At 41.8% G+C, this 13,083-nt stretch overlaps 1 protein-coding gene across 2 annotated transcripts; it reads right to left on the reverse strand.

Annotated features, from left to right (window-relative positions):
- Positions 1–4,288: 4,288 nt before the first annotated feature.
- Positions 4,289–10,969, reverse strand: KLF6 (Kruppel-like factor 6). Of its 2 annotated transcripts, none has more exons than XM_006874741.1 (4): positions 10,829–10,969; positions 7,395–7,968; positions 5,613–5,736; positions 4,289–4,818 (listed from the first exon to the last, which is right to left on the reverse strand). In XM_006874741.1, the coding sequence occupies exons 1-4, from the start codon at positions 10,928–10,930 to the stop codon at positions 4,767–4,769; spliced, it is 852 nt and encodes a 283-aa protein (XP_006874803.1). In that variant the 5' UTR covers positions 10,931–10,969; the 3' UTR covers positions 4,289–4,766. The 2 variants fall into 2 exon arrangements, with proteins under 2 accessions (XP_006874803.1, XP_006874802.1); XM_006874740.1 differs by having other exon boundaries at positions 4,758–4,818; positions 7,521–7,968; positions 10,829–10,930.
- Between the last annotated feature and the right edge of the window lie 2,114 nt (positions 10,970–13,083).

Genomic DNA, 13,083 nt, shown 5'->3' on the forward strand with positions numbered 1-13,083 from the left:
AATCTTTACGGGAGTAGAAAGCCTCATCTTTCTCCCGCGGAGCGGCTGGTAGTTTCGAACCGCTGACCTTAAGGTTCGCAGCCCGATTCGTAATGGTGGTGGCAATATATATAGATATATAATTGTCTTAATCTGCAGTGCAGGTGTGGTGCTGTAAAATAAGCACTCAACAGCAAGGTCAGTTTGAACTGTAAGGTCAGCGGTTCAAACTCACCAGCTGCTCCTCGTAAACCCTATACAGGATTGGCTACAAGTCGGAACTGACTCCACGGCAATCAACAACAAAAACTCAGGAATGCATTTGAACTTCCTGTCTTCAATCCCAATTGTAAAATTAAAAGCAAGTAATGTAAACTCTGGAGTCCTGGTGTGGCGCTGTAGGATAAACACTGGACTGCTAACCACAAGGTGGGCAGTTCAAACCCACCAACCACTTCTTGGAAACCCTATACAGGGTCAATATGAGTCAAAACCCACTTGACAGCACTTAACAATGTAAACTCCATATATTTAACAAATTAAGATAAATACAAATTTTACTATGAAGACAGTTGTTAAGTGCCGTCGAGTCGGTTCCGACCCATAGCGACCTTGTACAGGGTTTCCGAGGCTGTAATTTACGGGAGCAGAACGCCTCATCTTTCTCCCGCGGAGCGGCTGGTAGTTTCGAACTGCTGGCCTTAAGGTTCACAGCCCGATTCGTAACCACTACGCTACCAGAGCTTCTTATGAATAAAGTAGTGAACATTTATTTCAAATAATGAACTTTCATTTACATTCAAACTAAAAACAATGGTAAGAAAAGTTCAATGTTCCCATGGACTTTTTTATCTACCCCCATAAATACCTTCTTGTAGACAGCACATATTGATTGTACCTTATCACTACTTATTAGCTTACCATAAACTGAAAATAAACTTATAATGGATAGATGGACCAATTCCCACTAATCCACAATAAATTAAAATTTAGACACTAAGATCTAAAACTACTCATTTGGAACATTATTCTCCAAAGCAAAAAGCTGCCAGCTTTATTTTCCAACCCGACATTTTAGGCATTGGCTTAGCTTAACAGAAAAACAAAACAAAGATGTGAAATCACCTTGCGATAATAAAATAAATAATCTTTTGCTTCCTGTCCTATTTTACTGAGCTACCAGGGAAGGCTGTGCGACTAAGGCACGCTGGGTTGGAGAAGACCGTGGGAATGCGTCCCTGGCCTGGCTTCCCTCCTCCATTGTCTCCTCACGGCATCTTAAGCAAGGTGTGTGTGGCTAAGCTGCTTTAGACAAGCCCGAGTGTGATTGCGTAATAGGAACAAGGCTGCCTGGACACTTGCTTTACAAACAGTAGTAGTGAAAGGGATGGGTTCAAGTTTCTCATTGTGTGGGATGCCCCTGTGATATAGTTCTCTGGTTTGAGTGACAAGCTGATAATAAACAGCAAGTGTTGTCGTCCTGTGGCCCACAGCCTGGTTGTTGTTTTTGTCCGTCTCTGGAGAAAAGGAGCCAATGCGTTTGAGCCACATTAAGCTCCGGCTTTCACTTTGGACCCTAGGACTGGGCTGGGATAAGCTGAGAGGAAGGGATATTTCAGATAGGCAAATGTTCTCAGTGTTACACAATGGAGATTTCCCACATAGGAAGCCTGAGTGATTAATACAGCAGGAATTTGTCTCAACAACCTCCCCCCAAAAAACAACCAGAATACAAGATGCTGATAAGAATTCTTTTATGTTATTCCAATAAAAAATACATTCATACAGAAATATAACAATCTTGCAAAAAACAATTTCAAATAAAATCTTGTAAAACAAAATTTTACAAAAATCTTACAAAGATTCTTTAGATAACAGGGTGCTTCCAAAAAAAAAAAAAAAAAAAAAAAAAAAAAAAGAAATTTCACGAATAGAAATTTTTTTTTTTTAAATTTCAAGCAAAAAGTTTCTGCTTGATTGAGGCTCAGTTATCACCTGAACAGAATGTACTTCTTTATGTACTTGCTTATTATGAAAATTACAGGGACTGACATATATGGCACCCAGCCCCACCCATCCAAACAACTCTGATGGTATTTCGTAAGTGAGACAAGCCAGTGCTAGCTTTTTTTTTTTTTTTTTCTTTTGTTTACCTTCTTGCTTAATGGAATTGTTATGGCTAAGCACACAGCATGGCCAAAAAAGGAGTTTTCTAAAACCCAGCAAATCAAATGCCTGGATTTTGAATTGGCAAAAAAAAAAAAAAAGTGCATTTTCCCCCTAAGGAAAATGGGATGAGTTATTTAGGTAAATGCATTCATTGGACCAGATAAAAAACCAGTTATGTGAGCTTTAATCATTGCTCATTTTCAGGAAGATCAAACAAAATACCAGCACAGCCAGACTCATATGTATATATATATATTCATATATATATATAATATATTATATTATATATCTATATTATATATATTATAAAGAAAGATCCACACCCACAAGCCGACAGCTGGATGAAATATTAGCTGTCCATGCTGTGGTATGCCAATTTGAGGAAATTACTCGTTTGAAAAAACTGGGAGAAAAAAATAACTTGATCTGCATAAAAAGGGTTCTAAAACAGAATCCTTGTAACTAGTTTACTGTTATGTTAGATCTTTTAATAAGGATGAAATTAAAAATCAAATTCTTAGTTCGAGTCTGACCAGTGTGTCAGTATTCTGTCCATGCCATTTTTTCAATGGACATTGGTACCCTAGTTCCAGACATGTTTGTGATGACACCACCAAAATCAACAGTCTGGAACAGAGCCGAAGCCAAGAAAGCCTTTAGTGAATCAATAAATTAAAGGTAAAGCCAGTATAAAAGTTATAGTTTTCATTTTTATCTCCTTTATGGCCATTTTGAAATATTTCTTCACAGGCTGTGGAATTTTCTAGCTAAACATTCTAGTTTCTTCTTAAAAAAAATATTTATATATTATCTATATATATATATATTTATATATATACACACATACACATACTATACACACAAATATACATACACAAGAATTCCACCCACTTTTTAAAAAAAGTCGCCTACTTTCTGTATTACCCACAGAAGAGCTAGACAGATATGTCAAACTTGTGCCTTTGAAGCAAATACAATAACATTGGGGGGGGGGGGTTGTTTGTTTTTTGTTTTTATACTTCTGTATCTTTAATACTGTATCTTTAATATGTGTGAAAATGTTACATATTAAATACAGCTGGGTGTGTTATCTATACAATTGTTGTGCAAGGTCTATAGGACAGTCTCACGGTGGCAGAGTTGGTCAGATTTTTCCATTACAACGTGTTTTTCATTTTAACACTGACAGTCAAGTTGTCTAAAATATTAAACTAATAGTGACACGGTAAGGAAGTTTTCACCTCTTTGTCTTTGTGAAGGAGGACCTTAGGAGAGATTTTAGTTTCTGTATTATACATTGATACAGTACAATGCCAGGTGAAAAAAGAGCCTTAATATAGCATGCATCACCCACACCCCTGTATGAGACCCCCTCATATAAGGGGTCACTTGCATAAGGCACCATTATTAAGGTCAACAGTGCATTAACAGCTAGAAAACCAGAAATTAGTCCTCAAGGCATAAATAAGAGAAACTTAGCTGCATGAGAAAAACAGTTTCTAAGCTTTAGTGGTTTCATCCACCCAACTGAGAAAATTTTTAGGTTCTTCATCTAATGTAACATTAGACCAGCAATTCCCAACCCTGGCTTTTTTGACACTCCAACCTGTGTCCAATATCTTCAAAGGGCCATCACAAATTTGTCCAAAAAGGTAATTCAAATTCACAATCATTTAAAAAATCAATCTGCACACCTTTCTGGAAGGGCAGTGTTACAAAATTGAAGAGGAGTGTGGAGGTGGTGGTGGGGACTAGGTTGCCAGGTCGGATGGCTAGGAATCACCCTATTAGACAAATTGTATCTTAGCTGCTCATTCACTGGAATTAAAATTGCAGTCCTGATTTTAAAATGGAAAAGCATAGAGTTCCCCAGAACCATGCATTTTTTTTTTTTTTGTATTATAAGGAAAAGTTATAATTGTGTTATATCTGTAAATACACAGCTTATACAATGGATTACAAATGAGCTCTGTAGCAAGTAAAACAAGCTACTTGACACATTGCACGTTCAATAGCTGCACCAAACACCAGAAGCTCCTCTCACACGGGAGAGGGACTACCCCCCCTCCCCACACCCACTCATCACTCAGGGGTCCTGACCGCCCACCCCCGCCCTCCATATTTTTCCTTCTTTTTAAAATTTTTTTCTAAGGTGCAGATACCCCTACCCCCCAAGAAATGATTGGTGGTCATTTCATCTCATGGTATACTCCTTACACACAAAACATTCAAACTCCTTTTTTCCTGTCTCTTGCAGTTCCGCTACCACAAGGAAAAAAAGTCAGCCTCATCATACAGTCAGTAATAGATCCTCAACATACAGTCAACCCACCCATTAACATTCTCAGTGCACATGCTCACGGCAAAGGCTTAGGAGCCACTCAGAAGGTTAGGTACCAGTGACGAGTCCAGGATCACCCAAACATCATGCACCATGGTTGCTATGCCGCTTCTTACATGACTTTTTTAGCCCTCAAAAGACCTTCCAAGTAGAGGTCCTGGAGGCAACTGGGTAGGGTGCAAAATGGCATGCTTTGGCTGGAACACGCATCCCTCCTTCCAAGGCCGGGTCTCAGCCTTGACGCCTTTTAGCCCACAGGATTCACCTCTCTGTTCTCTCAGAGGTGTCTCTTCATGTGAAGGGCCAGGTGATCGGACCTGGAAAAACACCTGCAAGAGGAAATTAAACACAAAAAGTTAGGTAGACATCACTCACTTGGAAAAACAACTGCCTCACTTCTCCACATACAACTAATTCTTCATCTCCACTGGAGGGAAAGGTGAGCATCTTCTCTGACTCATTAGCAGGTAAGTTTTATATGGACAGGAAATGAACCATCAATGAAATGAAGCCTTAATTCAGCAATTACTGAGTCCCTACTATTGTTGCTGTTGTTGTTAAGTGCCTTCGAGTTGGTTTTGACCCATAGCAACCCTGTATAGGGCATTAACCCACAGCGCCAAAACTGTGGATTAATGCACCGACTGCAAAGCCATGTGAACTGCAAGGTTGGCAGTTCATGCTCACCATTTGCTGAGTTCCTTGCTGTTGTTTTTAAGTGCTGCTGAGTCTGTTCCGACCCATAGCAACCCTATACAGGGTTTCCAAGCAGCATCTAGTGAGCTTGAACTGCCAACCTTGCGGTTCAAACAGTTTTGCAGTCTGGTGCAATAACCCACAGCGCCACACCAGGACTCCCTAGGAGAACCTTAATTTGAAGATTGTTGAAGAGCTATCTTCAAAAAGGATCAGTGGAATTATTTTACTTTCATGCACATGTGGTACAAAAACTTCCTAATTTGGGAAGCCAGTCTTTTAGACTTTTTTTTTTTTAAAGTCTTAGATGTGAAAAAAAAAAAATGTTAATCAACTCCAGGGAGAATAATTCTTCCTTTACTACTACATTCTGGTTACTGTGTAACTTGAACCTGTGCCTCTGCAAATGTCAACCTAATTCATGTACCTGTCACAGTGAGAACATTTAAAAGGCTTGGCACCGGTGTGCTTTCTGAAGTGTCTGGTTAACTCATCACTTCTTGCAAAACGCCACTCGCATCCTTCCCATGAGCATCTGTAAGGCTTTTCTCCTATAAAGAAAACACGTGATAAGTTAGCCATGACTTCACTGAAACAGTGACGGAATATGGGTATTACAACAACAGTGTGCTGGCAATAGGCAAATTAATTCATTTACAAGTTCAGGGTCTGAGAGATGTCAAGGATTCATTCATGTCACACTTGAATAAAGGATAGTATCTCCTAATAAGGTGACCAGAACCAGCTCTTTTCTGATCTGTCTCAGTAATCAAGTGTGGACAAAGACCCCAGGTTTGGCAAAAGCCACATTGTTGCAATCAAAGGAAGCATGTAAGAATGACAATTACTCATATTGGTGAAATACTTAGAAGATGATGTGTCAGCTTAGTGGACCAACAACCTTGTCAGGGGCAGGGTTTTATTGCTTTCTCCATGGTAACTGTTCCTCTCAAGTACTTATTTTGTTCCTTACTCACTTCCCTGTGGAATGAGTCTTTGTAGTTTCCTTTGGGACTTTCTACATTTCTCCACAACTGAAGTCATGCGTTTTTGTGAAACCCCACTCCAAGGGTTTTAAATAAATCTCTAAATGGCAATCAAATCACCAAATGAACTTTCCTCCTTGGTCAAATTACAAATAAAAATTCAATAAGAGTGTCACCCAAGAATGCAAAAAAATTTCAAGACAACTGTAGAGTTCCGTATTGGGACAGACACTGGTCTGATTTTCCTTCCACATCCCGGAGTCCTAATCTCAGCTCGGTCATCACTCATTTTTAAGGCCCTGACTTGATCTCATGGAAACCTCCTTTCCTTATTTGTAAGATACGCATCTGAATGAATCAATTGCTAAAATCCTTCCAAAATTTCTTCCAAATCCTTCAAAATTAACTCCAAAATTTCTCTGATTCATAACCAATAATCTGAGACCACTATAGTAGTCGTCAATGGAACCCATTAATGTTGTAGTAACCCATTAAGATTATTTTTTAAATATAATAAGAAAACAAAGGTTGCACACTACACGGTGCTATACACAGAGAAAATCTTCATACATCTGCCCTGATCAATACTGCTTTGTTGTTATGTGCCATGAAGTCAGTACCGACTCATAGCAACCCTATACAGGGTTTCCGAGGTTGTAAATCTTTACGGGAGCAGAAAGCCTCATCTTTCTCCAGTGGAACAGCTGGTAGTTTCGAACTATTGCTTACTACAGAGTATATCAGTCACTCTTCCTGTAAATAGCAGCGAGCTCCAGGCCTAGTACTGACTCCCTGTCCTGACCCTGAACAACTCCAGATAACATTATCTATGGAAAATGGTTGAACGGGTACAATAACATTATCTATGGAAAATGGTTGAATGGGTACAATAAATCCTTAATAAACTGGGGTGAGTGGAGGAATTGAATGTTGATGGCAAAGAAGATTTCGTTTCTTGTTTGTTTAATCGACAAGTCTTAACCATTCATCCGACACAAATGGCCAGTCTTTAAGATTCTACTCTGTACTCCAAAAAGATCCATGTCTCTTTTGTGGCAAGAATGAGGAAGTGAGGTTGTGAATACTGCTAAGGCTTTGCTATGACGGCATCATTCAAAGCTCTGGGCTCTCACCCAGGGTTTGTATAATTCAATGGCAATACCACCAGTAGGGTATTCAGCCACAAGGGTCCCAACTCCTTTGGTATGCGTGAGGTTACTGACCTGTATGAGTGCGCTGATGTGCTTTCAAATGGGAGCTTTTGGTGTAAACTTTTCTGCAGCCATTGAAATGGCACCGATGGACTCTCCTTCTGCCGTCTGGAGAGGCATCTCCGCTGCCTTTGTCACCAGGCTTTCCCACAGTCCCACTACGGATTTTCCCCGGTGAATGCAAGTCCCCAGGTATACAATTCCAGAGTTGGGATGGTTCTCTGCTCAGTTCTGGAGAAGAAGGAGGAGTGGACGTGACCGAGGAGCTCAGATTTCCTGAATTGACTAAAACTTCACCTATTGGATCAGAGGTAAATTTAGTAGTAGGTGAAAGTTCCTCAGAGCTGTCAGATGATTCACTGCTCACATCCGAATTTAAGCTGTTGGTCTCTAAATTGTAACTAAAACTTGGACTGATTAGAGAGTCCTCTTGAGGACTAGAAGAAATCTTCAGTTCAGATTCTTCTTTTTTCTCCCGTGCCAGAATGATTTTGGTCCACAGATCTTCCTGGCTGTCAAATTTGATTTCCGATGCTGATACATAACAGGGTTCACTCTGGAGGTAACGTTCCAATTCTAGGCAGGTCTGTGCAAAAGGAACCAAAAAATAAGAAAAGGGATGTAATTATTACCATGGCTAAAAATGGAACCAAAAGCACGTTACCAAACGCATGCCAAGATGAACGAACAAATAAGTGTTGAAGGATCACTGCAGGCTGAAAAATCTTTTAAAATTAAGAATCTGTGTCTTTCTTGAAGTTAGAAGAAATTTGTTTCTAGGAATTACAGGTTAGGGATTCAGAATGAAAAACAAAAACAAAAGACCAACACTGGATGAATTCTCTCTTGGCTTTTTCAAATGTTGGACAAGTAACCAAAAAGAGTGATTTCTGAGCCAATTTTTCTTACAGTCATCAGTGCTGATATTTCTAATGTGTTTCCTGTAAACCACATAAAGAAAGCCAGCCACACACACACACAACAGGTTTAACCAGATTATTTGACAGTCTCAAGAACCATCTTCATTAAAGAAATTCAAAACCATTCACCCTTCACAAGCTGACACATATTCATACACCAGGAAAGAAAGACAGTACTGCAAGCAACGTGGTCTAAGAGACTCCCTTGAAAACAGAGCTGCCAACACAATGCCACACTGGAGCACTATAGCAGCTAGCTGACAATCTGTATTCAGTGACATCAATGGAGTTGCAGATAAACCACCCATTTCCTGTGTATCAGAGACCTAAGAGGCTTTCAAAGAATGCCATTTCCAAGTGCAGGGCCAAGCCAGCCACCGAACTTTAATGACTTCTACAGTGGTCAGAGAAAAACAAGGAACTTCAACAACAAGAGTGGCGAAATCATTCCAGAGGAGCCATATGCTATTGTAAAGGATGCAAGACGGGAAATGGCTCCGCTGGGAGTCCCACAATGAACAAGAACTTTATCTACTGGCCAAGAGTACAACTGTATGAGTCATCACTCTATTTCTTTCACGCAATGCCAGAGGAGACTTCCTTTTGAAATTCTGACCAATGGCCAAAAAAGTACTTGGTTCAAACAGACATGCAGTATGTCTTGTACAGAGTGGGGCCCCTCCCCAAACCCCCACAACCAACCTTTCAAGGAGCTACAATTGCCGAAATCAGCACCCCCTTCCCCCACCATTTCAAACTTTCTAGCCACTGGAAAAGAAAAAATGGTAGGAAACATTTTAGGATTCCATGATTTCTTCCTTCACTGGTACCAGGTTTAGCTGCCTGTTGTCCATATAAGGTTGTATATATGACAGGCAATTGCACACATGTAAATTTCTACACCAACCTCTGCTCAGTTTAAGCAAATCATTTTCAGGATAGATAACCTTTCTGGCTTTAAGCAAAGCTTATCCAAAGACCTCACTCTTAGCAAGCAACATGCAGTCTCTTATAATATTGTACATATTCTTCCCCTTTCTCCACAGACTCATCATATATCAAGCATGAGCAAGTGGGGGTGAGGGGGGGTGGTGGGGATGATTTTCCCTTTACACCTCAATTAGACATCTGAGTTGCAATGCATACTAACATATTCTGAAGAGAGTTGGCAATATATTTTATTGATGTTCCAAAGAAAAAAGATAGCCCATTTATTGAGATCTTGTTAAACTTTAATAATCGGGCTAATTTAAAATCTCCATTAGGTGGTGAGCACTAGGGACCAGAGCAAAGCTCTTGGTGAGTTTAAATGCCTCTGAAGGCGACCAGGAGCCAAGTTTGGCTTTTTGCCCAAATCCCAAATGCCTAAAGGAAACTACTTAGATCAATTTCAATCACGTACCAAGAGCAGTTTCTTTGAGGAGGGAAAAGGGGGAGGGGAAGAGTAAGGCAAGAGAAGATTGTGAACAATTAAGCAGGCATGTGAAGGTTGCAACACTTTGCATTTCATCTGCCTTAAAAGCTTTCTAGGTTTTGGAGCCACCAAAATATGCTAGTATTGATCTGGTAATTCACTTGGTGACAAAAAACAAAACACTACAGAAGACAGCAAACCCTCCTAATATCTTTTTAAAGACAATGGGAAAACTGTCAGGGTGTCTCTTCTCACCGGCAAACCTATAGATTAAAAGGGGTTAAAGAAAGAAGTTTCTTCAATTTTCAACGAAAAAAAAAAAATCCAGTTCCACTAAAATGCCGGAAACCGAGGTTCTTGACAAACTAAGACTCGAAACAATTAGGACAGGCTCATTGTCATATGACTGACAAGTCACTGGTTGTGCAAACATTTTTTTTTCCCCTCCTCCCCCGGTCAACAAGAGAAGCAGGTAAGAAAAACAAGGCAGATTTTTAAAGTAAATCTTAGGGGGTCCAAAGAGAGAAAGAAATTGGAAATGGCATAGGAAATAAGAGATGATATCTGTCTTCACTGGCAATTTTTAAAAAAATTTACAAAGTATATGTACAAATACCAAAAACGCAAAACAAAAACAAAATCCCTTTAAAAAAAAAAAATCCCTTGGCAGTAAATACAAGTTCATATGACAAGATCCAGCTGTGGAGTTTGGACCTGGTACAGCACAAACTTCTGCCAAAAGCTCGGTACGGGATCGAGCGAAAGCAAAGCTGCGGAGTTTGGCGTCCCACTCCGGGGGCTGCCGCTAAGATCCCAAACGGTAAAAAACACTCCCGGAACAACGAATCGCCGCTCCGCTTTACTTAAATGACAGCTTCAGGTTGTAAACAGCCATTTCAAGTGCCTTCGGAACCAGAGGCATTACAACTAAATTTAAGAATCAATTACATTCCTTTAAAAAAAAAATTACCCAAACAATAAAAAATAATACACCTCCAATCACACACAAGCTTAATTTTTTTTTTTTTCTCCATCCATTCCTTACTCAGTGTACCGGGGACACTGGGCATTCTTTTTAACTCAGCGCCTTGTATATTAAAATTCCTATTTACCTGTTGCCAATATTCTTCCAGGGATGGTAAAGCTGAGAAGTAACCCGTTTCATGCACAATCTGGAGTTCCTGGAAGATGCTGCACATTGGGAGTACATCCATGTCGGGTTGGAAAATAAAGTCAATTCTGTTGTAAAAATAGGGAGGTGTATGGTCTGTAGTCAGAGAGATGTAAAACTCTCTCCCGAAATCACAAGAGTCAATTCCTGCAGAGGAGGTGAAAGTTTCATGCAAACTCAATTGCACAGCAATTAGACGCCTCAAATTCGGATTCTCCTGGATCACAGAGACTTGCTCAGGAACCTACACAATATTTGCAAACACTGAACTGACTGCAAACGTAACCCCTGCAAAACTTCCCTATTCAAAGCTCTTCTGCCAGCCTCTCCCCCCTCCCTCCTCCTCCTCCTTCTGCTTTGGCTCCCCCCATTTCTCCCCTCCCCCCACGTGACTAGCTCTGCGCTGGCTCTACCAGCAGCCCAATCGCGAACTACCCATCCTGGAAGTTGAGCGCCTATGATGTCAGCTTCGACCAATCTCCGGTTGCAATACACAGTGCCCCGCCTGGCGTGACCGAGCCTCTCCATCACAACCTTTACTATTGGCTCAATTCGAAATTTCCCCGGATCTGATTGGTAGGCGGTCTCGCAGGCTATTTTTAGCAACGTATATAAGGCGCGGGCTCCCGAGCTGCTGGAGGAGTCGGTACTGTGTGGTATCGCCGCCGAGTAGGGTTTCTTTCACTGTTGGTCGCGGCCGCTGTGAGCGTGGCTGAGCCACTGCCGATGGAGAGAAACCGGCGGCCGCCCCGAGTTGCTGGAGACCCCCACCTCCCCACGGGGCTCCGTCACTTTCAATTCCTCCAACTCTTTCCCTGGCCCCCGTCACACAGCTACCGCGTTAGTCCTAGTTCCCGACAAAGCACCTCCCCGGGCCGAGGCGCCCCTTCGGCTCTCCTTCGGCTCCCCTTTCGGCGCGCCACCGAGCGCTCCGTGGGCGAAGGACTCCGGGCCTGATAGGGCTCGGCCGCTGTACGCTTCACCCGTGGCCTCCGCGTCCGTTCCGCGAGGAGCTCGTGGACTCGCGGGCTCCCCTAGGGCCGCCGCGCGGTAACAGCACGGCCGCGTCGGGTGATCAGAGCCGAGTCAGTCCGCAGCTCCGGCGGGCCTACTCTCGCCGAGGATGGAGCGGACAGGCAAAGAGAGCTCTAGGCGTCCGGAGCTCGGTGGAAGGGGGTCTCACGATTTTAATAGATTTAGTACAAGGTGGGGCGAGAAGGTTAGGTCTGCGGGACGGGCTTTACAAAATGCGCTAAATCATCGGACTAGCTTGTACTTGAATCTTTGGAATCCGATGTGAGTTGCGAACGCGGAAGGGATATAAAACACACCTTTTGAAAGTCCCTCTAAAATGGGCAAGTGTCATTTGGGGATTACAAGTGCTGAGCGGCGCGTACACAGCTCACACCTGGGTCATACAGGAACCTCTGTGTTTTGGAGCTCAGTTTATTTGAAAAACCTGGAAGGGGGCGCGGTGAGCAGGGTTGGGCAACTTGTTGCAAAGGAGGGAAAACAACTGCTAAAACTAATTTTTGCTCTGCCAATCCGCCTGGTGGATTTTAAAATAAACTCTTGGTCTTTACACCCGAATTCCAAGAATATCAATTGTGCTTTTGTGAAGAAAGGGTCTAGTGCTGAGATTCTGGACCCTGGACTCAAAAAGCCTTGGCGTCACTGGAAGCTCAGGGAGAGGGTTCAGCAATTGTGATTTAAGATGCTCTGCAGGTGATTCTGATGTAGGTTACACTCTGAGAATCACTGACCTATAATTTAAAACGTACTTTCACTTGGTATCTTCCTATACACAAGCAGCCCCAGGTTACCAATGAGAGCCTTCATAAGTGTACCTTTAACTCTAAGGAAGTCTTAGCGTTGAATTTGTAGCGAAGTCAAAAACAGGTGTATAAGGTTCTTATTTAGCCTATTCCTTTCCAATGCTTTGAAAGTTATACATGCAGCAAATGAAGGTGATTGTACAGAATTTATTTCCATTAGGTAAGTGTTGATTCAATCAATCATTTCAAAGCGAGAGAACACTGACATATCAAAGTTGTCCTTGGTCTGATGTACCTAATCTCCCCTCCCCCATTGCTGTTGTTGTTGTAAAGTGTCATTGAGTCAGTTCTGACCAATAGAGACCCTGTATAGGCTTTCCAAAGAGCAGCTGGTGAGCTTGAACCGCCAACCTTGCAGTTC

This window comes from Chrysochloris asiatica, unplaced genomic scaffold, assembly GCF_000296735.1.
Source record: "Chrysochloris asiatica unplaced genomic scaffold, ChrAsi1.0 scaffold00297, whole genome shotgun sequence".
Lineage (NCBI taxonomy): Eukaryota > Metazoa > Chordata > Mammalia > Afrosoricida > Chrysochloridae > Chrysochloris > Chrysochloris asiatica.